At 40.3% G+C, this 23217-nt stretch overlaps 1 protein-coding gene across 1 annotated transcript in view; it reads right to left on the bottom strand.

Annotated features, from left to right (window-relative positions):
- Positions 1 to 10678: 10678 nt before the first annotated feature.
- TBCA (tubulin folding cofactor A) overlaps positions 10679 to 23217 on the bottom strand; it is a 26001-nt gene continuing 13462 nt past the window's right edge. Inside the window, exons 2-4 of the mRNA XM_027634969.1 lie at positions 21118 to 21223; positions 14297 to 14383; positions 10679 to 11830 (exon numbers count right to left, since the gene is read on the bottom strand). Of these exons, the coding sequence (XP_027490770.1) occupies positions 11750 to 11830; positions 14297 to 14383; positions 21118 to 21223 (274 nt within the window). The 3' untranslated portion in view covers positions 10679 to 11749. The remainder of the gene's footprint in view (positions 11831 to 14296; positions 14384 to 21117; positions 21224 to 23217) is intronic.

Genomic DNA, 23217 nt, shown 5'->3' with positions numbered 1-23217 from the left:
CCCCTCCCGGCCGGGCCGAGAGACCCCCCGGCAGCCGCCCCCCGCCCTGCCTTCTGTGCCCCGTCACTCCCAACCCAGTCCCGGGCTCCCTGCCGCCCCCAGCCCACCACGCTCGCCGGAGGACGGGCGGCCGCGGCCACCGCGCTCTCCTCGCCCGCGGGCAGCGCCTGAGGATGTGCTTTTCGGATACGGCTAATTTAAAGGGCCGACAGCGCGGCCATTTTAACGAGAGGAGCGGCAGCAAGGGCCAGCGGCTTCCCCCCGCTGCGGGCCCGCCCGCTGCTCCCGGTAGCCGCAAGCCCGGGCCACCGCCACTCCCTCGCAGAGCGCGCCCAGCGACCAAGAAGACCACGGGCAGGCGCGGAGCACGGGGCGAAAGCTGCGAGACCTCGAGTCGATGTGCACTCCCGGGCGGCAGCGCAGGCGCGAACGGCGGAGTAGGAGAACGTGAATTAGTCCCGAGACGGCCCATTAGGGGAATTAACCACGGCTCCTCGGCCAAGCGGCGCCGGACGCCGAGGGCGCGAAGCCGTCAAGATGGTGGCCCCGGCGGCCGCCTGCCGCGCATGCGCCGCGGCGCGTGGAGAGGGAGGATGTGTCGATGGTGATGGCGACGGCGGCGACAGGGCTGGGAGTGAAACGGCGGGCCGGGGCTGTGTGAGACCGAGGGGACAGGCCCAGGGAATGCCCTCGCCGGGAATTCCCGGGAACAGGGGCTGCTCCACGCGGAAATTACGTGCTGGCTCAGCTGTGTGGAGGAGGAATAACGCGTTGTTTTGCTTTCGCTCCCCCCTTCCCCCCCGCTTTCTATTTGGTTTTTAAAAGTGTAGAATGGGGCACATCTTTGCCCCATTCTAATCAAGAAAAACGTCTTGCATATGAAATAAATAAAGGCCAGGGTATTTGTCATTCTCTGCTTATGTGCTCAGTAACTTAAAGAGGAGATGGAATCTGCATTTTGTCCTCATTATCACCAATAGCATTTCAGTTTTCAGCCTGATTCCTGCAACAGATAAAAAGGTCAAGTTTCCTGATTAGGATAGAGTCTGTGTGACATTAGCAAAAAAATCCAGGGATGCTGTGCTCGTCGGCAGGGGAGAGGAGAGCTGCAGGAGCACTGATGGCCCCAGCTTGAAGACTTGCCCTACTCGTCTACCGTGGTGAGGTAATTTTTGTTTTGTTTGTGTTTCTTTGGTTGGTTGTTTTTTGTTTTTACTGGCTACTACTGTGTTTTCACTGTATCAGTTTATGTAGAGCATTTTGTAGTCTTAAGGTATTTATTGTATATATAAAAATATATATACATACATCCCGAACAGTGGCAACATTTGTCTCCCATTTTGGTACTTTGTAAAACAATGGAGACGTGCCTGGGCCAGGCAGACTCTAGTTCAGGATATCCTATTGGCTGTACTTATATTTATGACCATAACTATGTTAGTCCAAAGGGAGAGCTTTCTTATCATTGTAGTTTGTGGTTTTGGATTTTGGTTTTAAATGTTTGGTTTTGTTTGAAGAAATTGAAGATCATGTTTAGGAAAAAAGATCAGAATTCTTAAGAGAGTCTGCTACTAGTTGGAAAAAGGTAAATGTTTTCTCAACAAACATTCTTTTTGAGCTTTCTGTTTGGGTTTCATTTTCAGACCTACCATTTTTTTTGCTTAATGTGTTCTCTTCTCTGCATTGACACAAACTCTTTTGCCTGCAGGTCTTTCTCCTCCTGGCCGGTGGTTGATAGTTCTGCCATGGCTTACAATGTTTGAAATTACATTTTGAAAAGAGAAGCATCTCTATCTTCTAAGGTTGTCATCAGTGTGGGACAGTTTTCTCATGCTTTACCTGTAGGAGGGATTGTACAAACCTCAACATAAGTCTTGTGGATTTCTTCACATTTAAACCTAGCTCTCCTTTTCCAATTGAAAGCACTGGTTATCTGTAGTAGGTGTTCACTGTAAGGAGAAAGCCACGAGGTAGGCTGAGACTCAGCACTCAGAATTTTATATCCTCTGTTGCTGGGTAAGCTACAGCACAGAAAGCCATTTTCTCTTTATACTCTAGTTGAGAAGGAGGTAGCGAATTTTATAATGCGCAGAAGGTACTTTGTGTGTTGAGAGAAATAACGTGTTTGGGGAACTGGAGTACTGTACAGAAAAAAGTATTTCATTTGGCTGTAGAGTAGTGATCAGGCATAAACTTATTAGAGCCCTGAAACCTCCTCTGCCTCATTGAGAGAGGAGGGTGTTGTGCTCATGGCCTCATGACTGCAGCTGGTCTGACTGCAGGTGCCTTATCCCTTAGTGACAAGCCCTGGGGGAACTGTACTTGTCTGATTAATAGAGGCTTCCAATCAACACAGAGGAGCCATAACATGTCACAAACATGTTAAGTGCTTACTAGGTTTATCTTTACTTGGCATTAATGAAGTCTGCTCTAGGTGAATTACTTTCAGCCTAGAATAGTAGTTAATACACGGATGGGTAAACTTGTGTGAATGCACACCTGAGAGCCATGGCATGAAAGAGTTTAGCATTGTAGACATAGAAGATGTAGAACACGATGGCTGTGGTGGCATCTTGTAAGACTGGGCTGAAAGAGGCCTTTTGGGTCAGTGAGTCCAGCAACTCTTTCATAATTACTGCTCTTTTCATACTCAGGCAGTGTGAGAGTGGTTTTCAACTGGAAGAATGTGGGAGGTTTTTTTAGCATTGGAGGCAAAGGTAGCAAGGTTGGTGTTATTCGTTTCCACTCTTTGTGGATGAGGATCTAGAGAGAAAGCCGTGTGCTGGTGTGTCCAGATTGGGAAGGGAGACAGAACCCGGTGTGGGACTTGGTTGCTGGTAATCAGTAAATCAAGTCTCCATATGCAGTGCTGGCTTCTCTGAATGTTAATAAAATTTATAAGCCACATCATTTACAGCTAATGAGGCAGTGAGGAGCTGTGGGAGAGAGAGCCTAGGGGATGGTGACATGCTGGGGGAGGAAACCTCCTTGCAAATGGCCTTCGTTACTTTGGATGGCTCCCGGCTATATCCTGTCTTCAGTATATACCTGCTTTCTGCTCTGCAGGAAGAAAATTAGAGAGGGAGAGCTAAAATATCCTGATATGGTCAGGACGAGTGTGTTACTTTTTGCACTCATTGTTTGAAAACAGTAGTGGGCTCCTTGGACTGCTTATTGAGATTCTTAGTGGAAATAAGAGCTCAAAGTAGGCTGGATTCTATGTAAGCATTGGTGAAACTTCTTTACCTAGTTGTAGCTCAAAAAGAAGCTGAAAGAGTGAATGTTTTGTCTTGTGAGGTTTTTATAAGGTCTTTATCTAGGATTGAAAAGCCTGTTGTCCTTTGTGATCATCTCACCATGTTTCTATTTTTAGAATGGTGTACATGCTGAAGAGCTGTTGGATTTTGAAGGCAGGGTGTGATTCTCTCTTTGGCTTGAAGTATGCATTTGGATTCATCTTCAGCCTGTAGTCCAAGTCTTGCACATCCAGAGTTAGTTTAAGCCTGGTAATAGACTCTTCAGCTCTTACTCCTTTTCATCCTTCCCTCTCCATCTAGGCACTTAATTAGATTTACCACCATCTAGTTCTAGTGCAGAAAACTTAAAGAAACAGCTAGAGATTGCAGTTATCTTTTACTTGTTAATCTTGCAGTCTGTGTAATTCTTCTCTTGTTAGGGAGCAATTGCTTCTGCTTGGTTAACTGTATTAACTGCCTGTAATACAATATACTGCATAAGCCAGGGATGATTAACTTCTGGTTTTAAAATTGTCAAGAAGTTCTGAAGCTTATGCGTTTGAGTGTAAATTTAAGATCAAGTTCTTTTTGCTTCTTCAGTTCAGTGTAGTTTGTTCACTTTTACCAGATGACAAGTACAAAATTGAAATCATCCTGACATCACCCATGGGACAACAAACTTGAAACACTTAGGTTTGGGCCTTATTGCGTGCAAAACTTAAGTAAAGGTTGGAGAGACTAATTGATTTGCTGAATAACAACAAAATGAAATTGCCATGCTCTTGGTAACCTGTCCCCAGTAGTGGTCTACTGCTCTGCCTAGTAAACTAAGACAAAGTAATATGTTGTCTGTGTCTGGCTTGTCAAGCATCTGGCTTGTGGGTTTTCTTTTTGCCTGTGAAGCTGTAGAGTATTCTCTGTATTTCCTGTTTGAACTTCATGAAGGAGATGTAAACTTGAAAGTGGATTCTCTATTTCTAAAGGAACTCTATCTGAAGAGTAGCATCTCTTTGATGTTAAGCCAGCTCTGAAGTGCACTTAATCATAGGCGGCTGATGATGTTGCAATTTTTGAGTGAAGTCTGATATTTGGATGTCTAAATAGAGAATATTGGTCTAACTCCAACTGAGTTTTTAATTAAAAATTAATAGGAACCTTTCTGAAAGGTGCTGTGTTTGGTGCAGAAGGGATTGGAATCTCCTGTTTATCCACAGAATGTTCAGTCTTGGCAAAACTGTTGACTGTTCTTACCTTGCCTCCTCATTTCTGTGATGTGTCTTGATGTTGGTTTGGCAGCGCTTCTTTTAGTGGTAAGTTTAATGACAGAAAAGTAGTTTCCATGTCAGCTCAGTTCTAGGGTTCTTTGAAAGGGTTAACAGTGAGGACATGAGTCTGCCCTCTTGTCCCTGGCACAGCGAAGATCTAATGTGAAGGCTTTCTAGATGCTGTCTCTGTAAAAGCTCAATAATACTCAGAAATGGACTCAGCTCACTTTGTGTAGGCTAGTGAACAATGCGTAGGTAATGTTGATAATTACCAATTTAAAATTGGTTTGACCGAGTAATCTCAGGTTTGTTAGCTTTGGTGTGAAAATTGCATCATTGTCATCACTACAAAAGCTTCCCCCCCACCCCCCTCCTCTGGCTCTGACTACTGTGCCTGGGGATACATGTGGAATTTCAGATGTCTTCAGAGTGGATTCTCGTGAGTCCACATTAGCCAGAAATTGCCAGTTGTCTCAATATTCCTTGAATCAATGGGTAGTGCTCTAAAAATAGCAAAGGCAAACAAAATGAGAGTTTATCTCTGGATCTTTTAAAAACAAATTGTTTAAAGAATTCTTTATAGGTATAGGTAGTTGTATATTTTTTGTATCACTGTTTAAAACTTTAGTTTCAGTTATACCTTCTTAATTTAAAACTTAAGTTTACAGCTGTTTAATTTGCTTAACAAAGAGTAACAGTTGAGTTTGCTGGGTTTTTTTCCATACTGTTAAAAAGGCAGCTTCCTCCCTTGTACTGGTTAGAATTCTTATTGCAATTTTATTTGAAGGTAACAAATGGTATTTGATTTATTCATGGAGGTGAGGTTCCCCAGTAGGCACTGGCCATGATAAAGCCTTTGAGAGAGGAAGTTTCTTTACTCACTGATTTCCCTGGCAAAGCTTCCTGGTTCTCATCAAGGATTACTGTTATAGTTACTGGATTACTTGAGTATTGGATGCTGGCTTTTGTGTTCTCCACATGTCCTCCAGCTCAAGAGTGTGAAAATATATTCCCTGCTGCCACTACAAACATGCAATGGAGTTTCCTGCATTTGGGGAAATTGCAGGAGTGTGAGGGTGTATCTTCACCCCGAGGAAAACTGCATTCCTGCTCTGTGTGTTTCCCCTGGCTTCTGCTGGTGGCAGGATGATTGGGGGAAAGACCCTTTGGTCAGGTCTGGTGTCAAGAGCTGTTCTGGGTTCTTAAGAATCCTGTGGTGTGCTGGGTGATAGTGCTCAAACCTCCCTTTTCCAGGTTCAGTTTGGTGCCTACGTGACGTGGTGGTAGGTACTGTGTAAATGACCAGAGAAAATGAAACATAACACATTAGTCCTTTTATGGAGGCATTGATTTTTATACAAAAGTATGAAGTTTATCTTCTGTGTTGAAAAAAGAGGACAAGTTATAAAATCGACATATCTGATCAATTGGCTTTGAAAGATACCCTTCATTTGTAAATGAAGAGAGTTTTTTTACTTATTTTTAACCTGTTCCCTTGGAAATGTGTCAAAGCTGTAAAAGAGCAGAAAGCCAAGTCACTAAAAGCATCCAGAGGAATTTCATTTTATTTTCATAAACTAATCTACCCACTCACATCTATCTGTGTAAACTAATTACTTTTTTAATTAGATAGCCTTTTTGATTGCTTATGGAGAGCTGTGGTGAAATTTACTGCTAATTATGCAGGGGCAGGCGGAGGCCTCTGGATTGTTAGGAAAGATGAGAAAATTTTATTTCCTTTTGTTGAAATGGAGAGCAAGTAGTAACTGATACATAAATAATGTGCTTATTTTTTCCATTTTCAACCTATTCAGCCTCTGTTAACCTTATTAATTGAGGCTCTTTGCATCTAATGTAAATTGAGGAAATTGAGTTTCCTTGCATCTAGTGTAACATCTACAGTAACTTCAGAACAATAAGAAAACAAAACTGTTGTAACAAAGTTTTTCTTCTTCCTGTTAAAAGTAATGTTTATGTTGAGTGGTTCTAGATTTTGGACATTGGTGATGTTTGCCCTGAAATGCTGGATCCTGGGTGTGCTAGCAAATAACCTGTGAAGTTCAAGAGCTGATTTTTTTCACTGTAGTTGAATTTGTATTTAGAAAACAGGTGGAAGGTGGCAATTTCATATCCCTTTCACCATGTCCTCCAAAGTCCTAAGCCCATCATTTGGATTTGTCATGAGACCTCTGTTACACGTAATAAGAGAGTACAGCCAAGATCGCACGTGAAAGAGAACCCAGAATTGGTTCTCTGTGTTTTCTGTTCATGGTGTCCTTATAAAGAGTGGGTACTCCTGAGAGATCTGATGGGAGAAGGGTTGTTAAGACAGTTAGGCCATAAATAACATGCTTTCTTCTCCTTTCCCTCAAGTTTGTAGTCCTGCTCTGAGTCTGTATGAAGGGTGAGACTTTCAACAAAATTTGCTAGTTCCCTTGTAGTTGCTTCCAGCAGGCCCCACAGTTCACTTCTTGCCTTGCAAGTTCCATCCTTCTGATTTCAGCTTCAGTTCAAACTTCTGGCCTCTTATCTTTGCCCTGAGCAAGTCGCATTTTCACAAAGTTAACATAAAATAAAATGACAAGTGGGAATTTAAGGTATTTGACATTGCATTTTAGTGGGGAGTGTTCAGAAATGCCAATAGTAAGCGGAAAGCCAGACAAAATTATTTCATCTGGATTGTCATCTTGTCCTTTCATTAAGAAGGACTATTTTCAGCTTCTTTGAATCCTGTGTTGTAACATGCAGTCATGATCTGAAAAGTCTGGTACGTATCACTGAAATCCTCTCCTTTGAAGAGTCTCTGGGGATCACCTCTGTGCTGTATTCAGAGTAGTTCAGCTGAGTCACAAATCTTATATATTTTTGAATGAGGGTAAGTGCTCCTGAGGAAAGGACGGATGCTTGTCCACCTTTTGATGCTTTCCCTAACGTATAAGTACGAGGCAGGATCAGCTGTCCCTGTATCATGTGTGACAGAGCTGCCTGGTCAAGATCTCCAGGAAGGCATCTCCGACAGAGTCCTTGGGCGGTCTGTTCCAGAACTTCATTTGTCTTAGTTGTTTCCTGATGGAAGAATGCTTCCAGCTTTTTTTCCCCCCTCATTGTAACTGAAGCTCATTGACTCTTACTCTTTCTGCCAAGCAAAACTTTATTATTTTCCTCCATAACCTTGTATATGCTTGAAGACTATTACCATTGCTACCCTCAGTATTATTCTAGGCTAAAACATGTGGATTTGTTCCTTCTTTTGCAGAAACCATTTTTCAGTCTTTTTAGTTTTCCGTGTTTTCCTTTGAATCTTTATTTGTTCATCCCTTTAGTTGTAGCTTCTAGCTGTGATAATGCTTCTAGATGAAGTCTTTTAATACAAAGGGGAGTGTTAGGGTTGTTGCCCATGGCTTGTGAGCTCAGCTAATGCATATAACTCACTAAAATTCTTACATTTCTTTCAGAAATGTCTAGCTTTTACCTTTTCTTGTGCTTATGCAGTAGAAAATTGCTGCTACCATGTATAATTTTGCTTTTTTTCCTTATTTAAGTATGTCCTTGTTGAATGCAGTTTTTTAAACTTTCTCCGGTGGGTCAGAAACCTTTTGATTTCTAATATTGTCCTTGAAGATACTGAACACCCTTGTATCAGCCACATATTAAATACACAGACTTCCCCTTTCACTTTTTTTGTCATACAGGTCAGTTGAACAGAACTGTACCTTTTGGGGTGATCAGACCATTCAATTTTAGTAGTAAATTTTTGGTAAGTGCCCAGTCTTAAGAGGCTGTGCAGCCACCTGTCATACTAATGTGGTAATTCCAAAGGCCTCAGTCTATTAGGATTAAGTGTTTTCCTTGATCTGAACCTTTCGGCTTGCTTGAGTTAGACCAAGGACTTGAATTCTCTCCTGTGCACCCACGAGTGTTACAATGTAGGAGATTGACTGCAGCACAGTTGAAAGGTTTCACCAGAGACATAGATGGTGAGTTGCCAAAACAAGATGTTATTATAAGGAAACAGAGCAGCTCTGTGTGGTTTATCCTTTATGTGGATTTAACCCAAAATAGCTGTGTACAGTTAGCTCTTTCCTTCTCTTAAAGGATGCTGGAGCCTGAAAACATGCTGCTGTCCTCTCAGACATTTCCAGAGGCATCTGGAGACAAGAAAGTACTTTCAGGTGTGAACATACCTTGATTTTCATCAGTGAGGATGGATATTTTCCATACTGCAGAACATGCTTGTCTTTTGGAGAACTTAGTGATAGGGAAGAGGATCATCATCCCCTGATGCAATTGTAGGGAGCTAGAAAATAGCTTGGACAGAGAAGTATTAGGCAAGCAGGAGAAACCACTCTACCCTGGAAACTACTGCACTGAGAAACTTTTCCCTGGAGATTATGTGGTAGGTACTCATTCCCATGTGCCTTTAACTCTGACTGGCAACTTAAGCCATATTACAATGCTACTTCCCTTCAGCCACTATAGGTCACCACTCTGTTTAGCTTTTATATTGACCTGTGTTTCTTGTGGTACTCAGCAACTGCACATCATTTTTCTGTGGACTTGTTTTCCAGAAGGGTGTATTTCTTCTGAAGAACAGTAATTTTTATTTTGAATTCTGCTTTACCTGGCAGACTCAGCACTTCCCTACAACTCCTTTCAGCTCAGCATTTATTCTCCACACTCCACTCAATGGCTCCAAGCGAAGAATTACTGCCAGGCTGACTGCAGTTGTCAGCAGAGACACGTAATCTGCTTTGTACACTCCAGCCACCTCTCCCAGTGAAGGTGTGAGAGAGTCATTTCCATGGAGTGGAGTCTCTGTATTGATAAAACACCTAGTTTAGAGTTATTGATAAGGTTTGATATGGTTATTGATGTGATTTTCTTGTATACTTTCCTCTTTCTCCTGTCTTCTTTCTCCCTCTATCTGCCAGCTTGCACTACAAGAATAAGAGAGATGATTAAACCTGGTCCTGGCTGGTGTTCTGACCCAAGAGGTTGGGATGTTAGACATCAGATCTATTACTGGGTCAGAACCAACTTGTGGGGACTCTGTGTGTGCGTGTGTGGGGGGGGAAGGGATGAGTTGAACGTCATGGAGGTAAGGTGGTGTCGTATCCCTCATGGCAGCCCCTGGAGCCCACATGGAACAGCCCCAGAGTTGCTGCCAGTCACAAACAGCCCAGGAAAACTATAACACACCACATCTGCTGGAGCCCCTAACCCAGCCTCAGATTGGCAGAGACAGTGAGAACACTGTTTCTCACCCTGACCTGGAACTCCAGAGTGGCTGAAGGGTTGGCCATAGAGACCAGAGCAAATAAAACCAAGGGCATGTGTTTGCTTCGTATTGCAGCACTGCCACTTGGACTTGTGAGAGCTGGTCTTCTACGAGGCTTCAGTGGTAGCTCTAAAATCTGTCTCTCCCTCTTTCTCCTCCTCTCTTGTTGATCCCTCTGTTCCTCCTTCTCTGCTCCTTTCTTGATGCTTAGGGTGGTTTGGAGCTGGAGGGATTGGATTTTAATTTAAGCATTGTTGGTTTATTGGACCTAGACTTCAGTGTTGTTGCATTAATAGTATATGCTGCGTCAGTATTGTGGTGGAACATTTTGTCTAGCTTGTGTAGTGTCCTTATGAACTTTGGCCAAGTCCCCTTATTTACTCCCCTAAATTAATAAAGAAATTCCTTGGGAACAAGCCTGTGGCTTATTCTCTTGATGCTATCTCGAGGTATTAAAGAACCCTGTATCTATATATTAAAGTAAAGCTCTTAGCCAATCCCGTGAGCTGTCAGCTCCCGGGGCTGGAGTTTTACGGGTCCATGGAAGAAACTTGCTGAATGAGTATTCAAAGACAGATGTTTTCCTCAATAGCAGTTCACTTGTTCTATGAGCTGGGAAGTGTCTGCTTGGCAATTACATGCCTAGGAGACAATGCTGATAAGAAGGTATGCATGTTCTCTTATGAAACCAGAGTGTCACAAAAGGTTTCACCTCTCAGCCCTGTCTGCTACTGCTCTGGGGACATTTCAAAAGTAGATCATTCTGCAGTCAAATTAGAAATCTTTTGGTGTTGATAACCAGTCAGAGCAGTGCTTAAGAGTGATGGGGAAGTAGACTTACTACTCTCCTGTGATTAAGGTACACAAATAGAGGTACTGAAAGAGCAGTTTACTCAAACTCAGGCAAATTAACAAAAAATTTTATTGAGTATTCAATATAGCACCACACAAAAGGTACACTGTGCTTTGTGTTGCCTTTAAGGAACATGCCAGAGCACTTTCAAACTAGAAAAACTAATGTAAAAAGCTTTCTTGTTTTTCAACAGAGCTTACTATTTGCTGTAGAGAAGCTACTTTCAAAAACCCACAACTTTTGTACATAACATTTTAATGCTGTTCCAGGCAGACTAAGTATTATTCCCTTACTCATTAGGTCTCTTTCATGTTCTGGGGTTTAAGCTTGGTTCAAAACAAAATCTCAGGCCAATGTGCTTTCAGGAAAAGTATTTAGTACAGAACTCCTACTAGCAGGTGCAACTGACGACATACTAGTCACGTGCTAAATTCTGTTTCTTGAAAAGTAACAGAATTTTTGAGCAATGGTAATTATGTGGATTGGGCTTTACAAATCAATCCAAGTCAAATGAGAAAGATTTGGAATCAGCTTTTAATTTTGTCTTGGGCTCAAAGATAAACAAGGAGTACGTAGTTGAAAAAAATTATAGAAAAACTGCATCATAGAAAAAAGATGGGTGACTGTGAAGGGTCATTTAGTCCACATTCTCTTTCAGTACAGATTGTTATGCTATAATGGCTTTAAATTATTTCACATACAAGGTGCTTCTGCAGCCCATATCAGGGGCGGGAACTAGATGGAACCCTTCCAGTCCAAACCATTCTGTGATGCTATTTCATTCTGAAGTATTTACTGGTCCCTCACATAACCAAACTTTGTTTCTTAGCCTGAATTGTTCAGATTAAGTTCTGTATATCAGCTATTACACTTACATTAAATGGGCTTTATTTTTCCTTTTTTTAGTTGAGGTGAACTGGAAACACATCTGTTTTGCCTGAATATGGAACACACAAATGTTTCAGAACATCCTTTATTTGATGCGTCTTGCAGTTAGAGAAAGGCCAGTTTGCATAAAGGGAACCTCAGCAAGTCAATAATAGTAGTAGAACCATAGTAAAATGAAGTATGGAATGGACCCCGTGCTAATGCATATAAAGAGAGTACTGGAAAACTGCTAGGCTTCCAGCTTCACTGACTCCAGTATGGAACGTGCTTCTTTATACTCTTCAGCTTCTTCCAATTCTTTTTCATTTTCCTGGAATTAAAAACAACATTTTTGAGTATTCTGAAAATAACTGCTGTGGGATTAAATTTAAGAAGGTAACTATGGAAAAAACCTGGTAACAACAGATGAGAAGGCTGAGGTAACCACGTTTTTGTCTTACTGGCAGCCTCTCTTCCCACACCTCTCAAGTGGATGGATAGGGACCTAGGAAGCAAAGTCCCTCCCACTGTAAGTAAGGATCAGGCTCCCAACCACCTGAGGAACCTGAATGTACATAAGTCTGTAGGACCCAGTAGGATGCCTCCCAGAGTCCTGAGGTAATTGGCTGATGTAGTTGCCAAGCCCCTCTCCATGATATTTGTAAAGCTGTGGCAGTCCAGTGAAGTTCCTGAAGACTGGAAAAAGGGAAACATCTCTAAGCTGGAGAGATAGATTTGATGGGTAGACAGTTCAGTGGTGCTGCTGACACACCTGATACCATCCAGAGCAACCTGGACAAGCTCAAGAAGTGGGCCCATGTGAATCTCATGAGGTTTAACAAGGTCAAGTGCAAGATGCTGCACCTGGGTCTGAGCAACCCCCAGTATCAGTAAAGGTTCAGGATGAAGGAACTGAGAGCAGCCCTGCTGAGGAGGACTCGGGGGTGCTGGTGGATGAGAGGCTGGACATGACCCAGCAATGTGCACTCACAGCCCAGAAAGTCAGTTGTATCCTGGGCTGCATCAAAAGCAGTGTGGGCAGCAGGTCAAGGGAGGGAATTCTGCCCCTCTGCTCTGGTGAGACTCCACCTGGAGCCCTGCATCCATCTCTGAGGTCCTCAGTCCAGACATTGACCTGTTAGAATGAGTCCAGAGGGGGGCTACCAAGATGATCAGTGGGCTGGAGCAGCTCCCCTATAACAAAAGGCTCAGAGTTGGGGCTGTATAGCCTGGAGAAGAGAAGGCTCTGGAGAGACCTTCTAGCACCTTGTAGTACTTAGAGGGGGCCTACAAGAAAGATGGGAACAGACCTTTTAGAAGGGCCTGCTGCAATAAGACAAAGGGTGATGGGTTTAAGCTAAAAGAAGGTAGATTCAGACCAGATATAAGGAAGAAGTTTTTTACAGTGAGGGTGACAAAACACTGTTAACAGGTTGCCTAGAGAGGTGGTAGGTGCTACATCCCTGTAAACATTTAGGATGGACCTATGAGCAACCTGATCTCATTAAAGATATCCCTGGGGGTTGGACTAGATGACCTTTCAAGGTCCCTTCCAACCCAAACCATTCTATGAAATGAGAGATACATCATTTTTGAAAACATAAGTTCTGTGTGACTCAAAGCACAGGTAAATTTTTTAATCCTACTTAAAAGTCCAGCATAATACCTGTCATGTGGAAGCAGATTTGACCTGTGCATACCTTTATTTTATTGTGTTAAATATTTAAAATCAAGGAACCAATACAAAGAAACCTCAGACAGAGAGTACTCTTAGGAAAATGCTTAAGTAGATTGACAACTGAAAAAACACACTATGATACAGTAAATTTTAATAAAAGCATTGAAGGTGAGCTAAGCAAAGAAAGCAACACCTGAAGACTTTCAAATTCTTAACAACAATAGTAACTGTCCCTGTTCCTTAAGTTTGCATAGCATACTATAAATCAATAGCACTATTTCTGCATGCCACTGAAATCTAGACTGGCTAACTGTTAAGTAACTAGTTGACTGACAAAAGAACCCTAAATCTTGCCAGGTACTAAACATTTATTTTGGAAAACAGTAGAGGCAAAAGACCTGAGGATACCTTGAGTTTTCCATTGAAAAAAGTATTTGCATTTTAGCCATCAGTATATGTGGGGCTTAATGTAGGGCATATATTTTTAGCCCCACAATAGCATTTACACATGTAGCTGCATCCTTGATGAGAAGGCACCTTTAAAAATAAGGATGATCATCTCCAAACTTGGTATAGTTTCAGTTAATCTATTTGTACAAGATACTTTTCATTCCTGCGGGTATTTGTATCTTAAAAACGTGGCACTACTGCTCACTTCACTAATAAACCGTAAAGCAAGGACTCATCTGACTTGTTTTTTGTCCATAGCATAATAAAAGTAGTAAGCAAAGTATTTTGACTATTTCAGTTCACTACAAGCATAATACATACATCTACACTATCTGTAAAACCAATTAACTGTTTTTTCTGATGATGGAACTAGCGCAGGAATTCTGAGTCTGTTCTGACAGTTTTGTATTTAAACTGTTGAGTGTATGTTCCATTAAAGACGGCTTCCACTATTCTAACGCACACAGTTTTCACAGACTGAAGTCTGCAAAGACAGTTACTAAAAGTGAAATACTGCTATGTTACAGGATTCTGGTCTTGGAACTTATAAACAGTAATTCTTCAATCCAGTTTTAATTTGCTGCAGTTGCACTGCAGACAGCCATGTTTATCCAGGTCACCCAGGAACAGCAGCACTTCTTGATCAGTGGGGTATGGTGCTATACTCACTAGTAGTTGAGTAAGCTCTGCGTGTGCAACTTCTAGTCTGCGCTGGCAGTCCGGAATCATCATTCGTGACTCTTGTAAGATCTCGATCTGTGAAAATTAGAAGCCAATAAGAATGTATTCCAGATAGAAACATTATCTTTTAAGGTAAGTTTTTACTCGGAAAAATCAGCAGTCCAGTCATTATCGAGGAACTTCAGAACAGTTGCACCCATCTTCTGAATAGGCTTTTTTATTAAAAGACATTCACTTAGCATAATTGTTTAAAACTCTTTTAATTTACAGGACACTTCCATTTACTCTGTGCTTAATTAAATATTAGGCGCAAAAGAGTATTTAGAATAATTTTTCCCTTAGGAAGAAGTACTGCCTGGTAAGGTTTCCATACACGATTTGTTAAAAAGTCTATTTAAAACAAACTTTCTCCTGCTGTCATGAAGCAGCTTCATCCAAAATGGGATCAGCTGGTTATATAAATATCTCCTGCATCTTTTGGGTAATAAAGAAAAAGAGTGTTCAGATAATACCCCATAGAGATAATTACTGCATGAAAAAAGTTATTGAGTTATTGATCACATTGTGTGCAGACTGCAGGAGGCTCTGACTGAAAGACAAAGGTAAAGAAAAATGAAAAGCAAAGACCAGCAGGCTCATATTTTTGATGCTTATCATGCATAAAAAGTTATTACTTATCTTTGTGCTTCATTTTAGGAGAAAGATTATTCTCACCATGCACTTTGAACAAAATTACTAAACTGGCACCCCACTGAATCTGAAAATCCTGCCGCCTCCTAAAGAAAACAACTTCAGTCTTAAAAAACGGAACATTGGCTTCATGGAACATTTCTGGATCTGAAATCCAACCATTGAGAAGGAAAGGTGTGCAGAGTTGTTCAGTAATACTAAATCTATTTAGAAATGAAAATCCGTTAGATATTTAAATATGAAACATACAATACATTCAGGACAACGCTCAACAGAAGACATTCCCTTTAAATGGCTTATTTCACTCTGTCATTCCTATGCTGTATTGTCCTTTTAGCGTAACTGCTGCTGTGCCAAAGGGTCATTGTAAAAAGGATGTTAAGCTATAGCTAAGAATGTATTTATGCATTCAGGAAGGCCTTATGTAGTAAGACATTATCACCATGTTTTCAAGTGTCATATATTTAAGTTCTTATGTCAAGTCGGTTTTGAGAGAAAAAACTTAGTTTCTAATTTTAGACTTTCATCAGTGAATATAACATCCACAGAATGAGGTGTGCCATAAACTGTATGAGATGCTGCCTTCTACTTTATGTAGTAGAAATTTCTTGTATAAAGAATACCTACAAGAGTGAGAATATCCAACAATTACTTCCTTGAGCCGGCACTACTAAATATTTGTTTGTTGTAAAGCTGGTGAGATGAAAAGTAGTAACTTGTTTCATATGTGCCACTAGATAAGCCATCTGGGAAGGCATATAAATCTAGAATCTGTAACCTGTAGTTCTGCCTGCTCTGAGAAATGAACACATCTACCCCAGTCATTCTGTTCAAAACAGCATTTGACTGAGATCCAAAGGGGTACCTGAATTTTATTTACATTTTCCTGCAGTTATGCAATAATAAATAAAAATCAAAATGATGATAAATCCTGGAACTATATTTAGTTGAAGACTAGAACAGGAATTATGTGGAACCAGTATTATTTAACCTCTGCATAAACCACGTTTTTTCAAGTAATGCTACATGTACCACTACAAAGGTACATAATAAAGCAAAGTCAAAAGCTTAAATAATTAGATAAGCTTTAGGACTAGACTTTTTGAAGTGTTTGCTCTTCAAATTCTATCAAAATTCTGTCAGACTTTCTGACTGAACTCTAAGGTACCAAAGCCACTCAAGCTACAATGACAGGTGCTGCAGCCACTTCTGTCCCTGTAACATGCACTGCAGCTACTCAAATTCCAGTGACCAGCACTGGGTGACTCAAACCCCAGATACCAAGGACTGTGGTTTAAACCCAGCCAGCAACTAAGTACCAGGCAGCCTCTCACTTGCCCCTGCCCTGGTGGGGAGGAGAATCAGAAAGAAGAAGTAAACCTCATGGGCTGAGATAAGAACAATTTAATAACTGAAACAAAATGTAGTGATAATAGTGAGTGTGATGGTTTCACTCTAGGCCTTCCTGGAGACCAGCTTGTAACCAGGAAGGAACTAGGAAGGTGATCACGGAAGTATTCCATGCTATTCCTTTACGTAACTGGAGGTATAAATAAAGCCAGCAGGAGGGACCTTGCTCTCTTCCTTTCTGGTGAGGTTCGAGAATGGTGGGTCCCTGTCTCGGTCTGGCTTATCTGGAGCTGGGGCCTACAGTGACTGCTGTTATCTGCCACGCGTGAGAGGAGAGTGCTGGGCTGTGTCCAGCCATCCTGCTTGTTCAAAGGGAAGTGGTGAGATTTTGCTAATTTACCTTCAGTTGTCTGGTTGCTTAGATTGTGTAGACTTGTTTGGTCTTAGTCCCTTTTTTTTTGTCGTTTTCCCTTCTCCCTTCCCGTCTCCCCTTTTGGGGAGCTATTTAGGATTTCTATTGTGGTGTATAGCATTCTCATTGTATATATCTGTCTCATATAATATATATATATATATATATATATATATATATTTTTTGCTATAGCTTTGGCTGCTTAGGTCGTTTTTTTCCCTTCGCTCTCTGGGAAAGCAGGTCCTTGTTGTCGGGTTTCGGGGACTTGGCGGGAAGCCAGCTCGAAACTTGTACAGTGAGAGGGAGAGAGAGTAACAGAACCCAACAGGAACAAGTGTTGCTCAGTGCAACTGCTTACCAACTGCTAACTGATACTCATTCCATCCCCAAGCAGTAACTGGCATCTCCCAGCCAACTCCCCCAGTTTTATATACTGAGCATGACATCCTATAATATGGAATATCCCTGTGGCCAGTCTGGGTCACCTGTTCTGACTGTGGTCCCTCATGGCTTTTTGTGCACCTGCTCAACTGGCACAGCACAAGACAGCAAAAAGTCCTTAACTTTGGGTAAATGCTACTTAGCAACAACTAAAACATCAGTGTGTTATCAACATTTATTTTCAAACTAAAAAAAAGCACTGTACCAGCTACTAGGAAGAAAATTAACTCTGTCCCAGCTGAAATCAGGACAGTATGTTACAAAGGAAGTTATAACATGACGTTGATCTAACTTTGCAAAGAATCATAAATATCTGCAAAGTTTTTGTGAATTACAGTGTCAAACAGAATTATTAAAAATCTGGAGTAACTGAAGTGCATCTAAATACAGTGTTAAGACAAGCAATAAAGCACAAAAACGTGTACAGAGAGAAACAAATGGAGCTTGTTGTCAATAAGTCCACACAGGACCAAAAGAGCTCTTGTGGCTACAGTGAGGATGACATCCCTTTTTGTTCAGGTGTACTGAAAAAGCCAGTTAAACAAATCTCTTCAACCCACCATGTTTCTAGTCAGTTGTCTTTCAGGACTGAAGCTATTTCTACTAAAGGAACAGACGTCTGGCGTATTTCAAAATAAAACAGCTTCCTCAGATGTGATAGAGCTCTTTAACTGTTGGGTTGTATATAGCCTATCTACTAAACATGATTGGAAATTGTAAATTGGATCAGATGTCAAAAGAAGTATTTGCTTAATGCACTACTGGGTAGCCTTCAATCCGTTTTCCATAAATTTCAGACTGCAGTGACAGATAAGACAGAGCAGATGCAAACACACAGATTCACCTACCATTTGCTTAGTAGGAAGGGCACCATAACTAAAATCAGACAATTTACACATTCAAAATAAGCATAAAGACCAAACCTGTGAGAAACAGCTGAGGGAGTAATACCAGGCTTTAAACATTAGCAACTTATATTTTTAGCATGTTCCACAATGAAAGCTCAAAGCTGTTTTAACTTTCGACATAACGGAGCTGTTAGATCAGGCAGATTCTCTACTTTTGGATCACTCAAGCACTTAGACAGAAACAAATTTTTGATAATTTAAGAATACAGTGTTACTTTATATGAGTGCTGATACCTGTAGCAGGAAGCAATTTTGCTCAGCCTGACATGCATTGTATTAGTGAGGATACTAGTTTTATCAGCTTCAAAAAGACAGAAGCAGAGTTTATAGATTTGGGTTTTTTCCCCAGCTGACCCAGATCTAACTAAGAGATTTAGAGATATGCAGATCCACAAATAATTTGAAAACAACAAGAAGAAAACTTCAATAGGGCTCTCTGTCCTTCCTTGCTCTTAGGAGGACAGCCTGATAAACTATTGGGTCACAGGATATAGAGGCTGTATAGTTTCACATGACAGGAGTGGTGGTCTAAACAGAAGAGACACCTAATAACCATGATAAATGTAAATGACTCATACATGTACCAATTACTTACACACACGTGAATATATATTCTGGCTTTTAAATACTCTCACATAATCACTTGTCCACTAACTGTTGCACAGGAATCTTGAAATTATAAGCTTGGTCAGCATCTACCAGCACTGCAAGAAAACTGTTCTTTTTGTTTTTCTGATATTGAATCTGCTCCTCATTAAGCAAGTCTCTCTGGACAGTGCATGTGAAGGCCAGCATCTAACACTGCCAACCAACCCTGCTGGTCACTGCCTCAGCTAGAGAACACTTGAGTCCACGTGGAGGAACCACAAGATGCCCCACTGCACAAGGAGTTAGAAGAAAAATACTAAGTCAAACCCTACTGTTCGACAAAGGGATCCCTCATTACGGACCAGACACACCCTAAAGACCACACGTGCTGTAGGAATGGCATTATCCACTTTCAAGCAAAATCTGCCATATTCACTTTGGTACTGTAAAAGCATATGTTCTACTTGTGAGTTGTAACCAGAAAACTGCAAGTAATGCTTTTAAGCTTTCTAAGCATCTCTCCATGAACTCTATTGATTTGTGTGTATATTTATTTATATATATATTATCTCTATCTCATTTAGCTAATACTTCAGCTACAGTAATAGTTAAAACTGTTCTCGTAGTCTCAAATGATTGAATTCATTCCCATTCCCCTAATGTTACTTTATATTACCAAAGACTACAACTGTATTTTAAGAGTTATTCAGATTAGAAATTAACTAAAAGTAATTCTTTAAATGTGTAACTACAGATATTTTTCCTGAAAAAAAAAATCTCAAACTCTTAACTCTATCCAAAATATCATTCTGAGCTAACTCCTGGTATTATATAACTTTCTTTAGAATAGCAGATTTGGTCCTAGGAAAAGTGTGCACATTCTTTCTGAGCTGCCACATTTTTAATAACCTAAAATATTATGAAATTCCAGACAAATAAGAAGTGAAGATGTCATTGGAGGAACTGCTTGCTTTCAGAGTGGATCAGGCAGTTTCTGAATGAATGAATGCTGTTTTCTGTGAAGGCTTTTGTCATTGGTGTCTGAGAATACCTTCAAGTAGTATGGAACATTTCATTTCAGCAGAAGTTCACAGCCACCGCTGTTTTTGACTTTGATGATATCTTGCAGGTCACTGCGGAAATACCATGGTGCAGTCAAATAATCTGATGAATGGACGACACTAAAAATGGGAATTGCATTCATTAGTTCTTGTTAGCACCAGCGGATCTTCAGAAAGGCTACTGTTTTGTAAGGATCTTCAAGTCTCAGTCTGTTGTGAGGCAGAAGACAGCTTCGCTCTACGAAATAAAATTTTCTTCTTGTATACCAATTCTTTATTTGTATAATAAAGAATTCATAATGAAAGCAAGGCAGGACATAGACACGCAAACTGAAATATGAACTTACTGAAAAAAGCTGGTTTAGCTTGCTCTAAAAATTCTTTCTCCTATCTTTTGTTAATTTTATATTTGAGTTTTGCTTAACCAATTCTTCCATTGTTTAAAAATGAAGATAGGACACCAAGAGGATATGTATTAGAACACAAGGCCAGCATGCTGTTAAAAAAAAGTGAAATTAATTTTAATTTACAGTTTTAGTTTCTGAGAAGATTTGAGAGAAAACATCTGGGAAATGCTTGGGGAAAAAAAATAGTTAAAAGGTAACATAGTTAGCTGAAAGAATATGAAGACCACAGTGAAACAGGGACATTTCACACTTCTGTGAAGAATAAACACAAATCTCCTAAACTCTAGCTGCCTCCCAGGCAGAAAGAAATGTGACACTTCTCCCAAAATGGTATGTACCAACTGTCTGCAACCACTCTTTCTGTGGGACACCTTCCAAGAAAAAATGTAGTCATACTGTAATAGTAACGCTAAATCATATTCTTGAGCAAATGAAAATATAGCATGTCTCTTCCTAGTCAGTGACTTCACTACAAACTCCAGCAGCTCTTGGGGAGCAGCTGCATACCCACTGCTCCCTTTCTTTGCCTGGGAATTTACCAGAAGAATACTAGTATCCTCAAGAGTCGAAATGTTTCATCTTCATATTAACTACCAAGCATTCTCACTTTGCTGTAACATTTGCTGTAACAACAAGCACTTGGTTTACCTATATCCATCCAGACCATGTATTTACTACAGGTTCTTGGTGTTTCTGAGAAAGAGTTCATGATGGGCTCAGATGCACTGTTTGTGAGTGACAGCCATCCTGACGCGAAGTGCTAAGTAATAATCCGTACGCAGTCTCCTTATAATTTAACAGTTTAAGGAAGTTTCTACAGCTGCTTATTATGACTTTTGTAATTGACAGGATTTTAGTCTAGTATTTATATAACAGGTACAGCAGATTCTTGTATTTAAGGATTAAATGAAAACAAAGAAGAATTTTATAAAACAAGTTCTAGGATAGTTACCTGCTTCTTAATTCCATAATCATCACATGCTTCAGCTTTCATTTTTTCAATCTTTTCTTCTTGCTGTTTTGCTTCTTTTTCATACATAACTTTTTCTTTTGCCAACCTGCAATTAAACCAAGTGACTGTGTTAATCTGGTTCTATTACAGTAAAAGGTAAGATCACTGATAACAGCCTCCTGTCCAAAAGCTGCAGCAGGGGTAAGATAATACATAGTTTTATAAAAAAAGGCTCTTAAACACTGCAAAAAACTACATGTAGGAAACGCTAAATTCAACTATAACGTCTAAAGATTCTTATGAGAATATTTTAAATTTAAAAATTAGTTCAAAGACTATTTGTGGACTTATCTACGTAGAATATCTCAAAAAAGCTTTGTATTGGTACTTCGTTTCAAATGCCTAACAGAAATAGAAAGCTGCCTTGTGGATCTGCATCAGTGCTGATGAAGATGGTAGTTCAGAGAAGAAAGCTATGTATCTCAAAATATTAAATGTGTGCAAAGAAAACAACTGCCAGACTTTCTCAACATCATTCCACTTCTAATAGTTTTGCAGGTCAATTGACCTGTACTGGCTGTTACAGTAACATAATCTTTCCTGTTCCCCATTCCTTCCTAAATAAGACCACTGCACTTGCATTGTTAGGTGAATAATGACAGATATAATTTTCAGTAGTAACTTTGAAAGAAGTTATCACGTTAATGAAAAAAACAGCACTTTAAAGTTCACCAGGATCCCCTAATGTTGTTTTCCTCATCACTACATTTCATACCATTAAATGCACGATTTCCCATACTATTTTTCATAAAAAATAACGAAAAGTGAAATTTCCAAATTACACCATAGCCTCACAGTCTTGTAGTTATTTGAGTATTTTCTCCATTTACCTTGATGATGTTTTGGGGGTTACAGACAAAAATAACAGTCCCATAATTTACATTACAACCGTTTTCTTTATGTCCTGTCTTTTAAAGGAAAAAAAAATCCATCTTCTAATCCTAACAATGGACCCACACTTGGGAGTAGAGTGCTTTTTGCTAACTAGTATAGATTCAAGAGTAACGTAAATAACTTTGAAGAGAAATATTAAGGTAGTGTGATGCCCTGCAGTAATTTTTACATTGCAATCCCATTATCAAACTTTAGTATTTGTTGCTACTGCAATTTTGCTGTTGCATCTCCTACTTTATTAGTTACGTTCATTAGGTATATACTGGATTACATAATTATAGATCTGAACCAAAACATCCTTCAGTATCTGAAAAATGAGTCATTTCTCATCAGCTTATTCAGGACCAGAACAAACACTGAAATGTTGCTGTAGACCTGAGATCATGCCAAAGGAAATCCTTCCCCAAACAAAAGAACCTGATCAGCCTATAGAAGATTAAGGAGAATTTAACATCCAAAAGAACATAATCAGATCCAAGAAGCAAAGAATATATTATACAAATGAAAAGAGAATAAATAAAGGTCTAGTTGAGAGCTTCATGATCACATTAGTGCATGAGAGCAAATTCATTCATAATTTTTCACAGTTAAGCGCCCTACTAGAGAAGTTCTGAGGATGGACAGAATGTTATTGCGGTGACAAGAACCTTTTGTGAACTGAAGCTGCCACAGAAGCACCACTGCAGTTGTATTGCAAGAAAAACTCCACAGAGAATATAGTGATAATGCAATAGCAGGAACTCTCCCTGCTTTTGACAGAGTTTACATCATCAAAAATTGTTTTGCTAAAATAGCCTGAAGAGGTGGCTCTACAGCAGTTGGCTGGGCTGTGGCAACCTGAACTTTTTTCAACCCCTGTGGAGTCACATCTTAAGAGGGTCTTCAGCCTTACAGAGCAGCTTTAACGGCGTGTAGAGCACACACTGTAGGTATTGACTAGGCCAGTTGCTACAAGTAGGCCAAGTACTAGCTCTGAGAAGTAGTACTAGGGTAAGACAGGAGTCTTAATTACTAATAATAAAGACACTAAATCAGTGGCTGTAATTCCAGCTACTGAGTTAATTGTTATCAAGGTTACCTGATTTAATTCCAGACAGTACTACTTGCTTTGCTACTTTTAGGTTCCAAAAAAGTTCATTTTAATCA

This window comes from Corapipo altera, unplaced genomic scaffold (assembly GCF_003945725.1).
Source record: "Corapipo altera isolate COAL_440 unplaced genomic scaffold, ASM394572v1 61411, whole genome shotgun sequence".
In the NCBI taxonomy this organism is placed as follows: Eukaryota; Metazoa; Chordata; class Aves; order Passeriformes; family Pipridae; genus Corapipo; species Corapipo altera.
The sequence above is the reverse complement of the archived record's forward strand: the minus strand, read 5'-3'. Positions and strand labels throughout refer to the sequence as shown.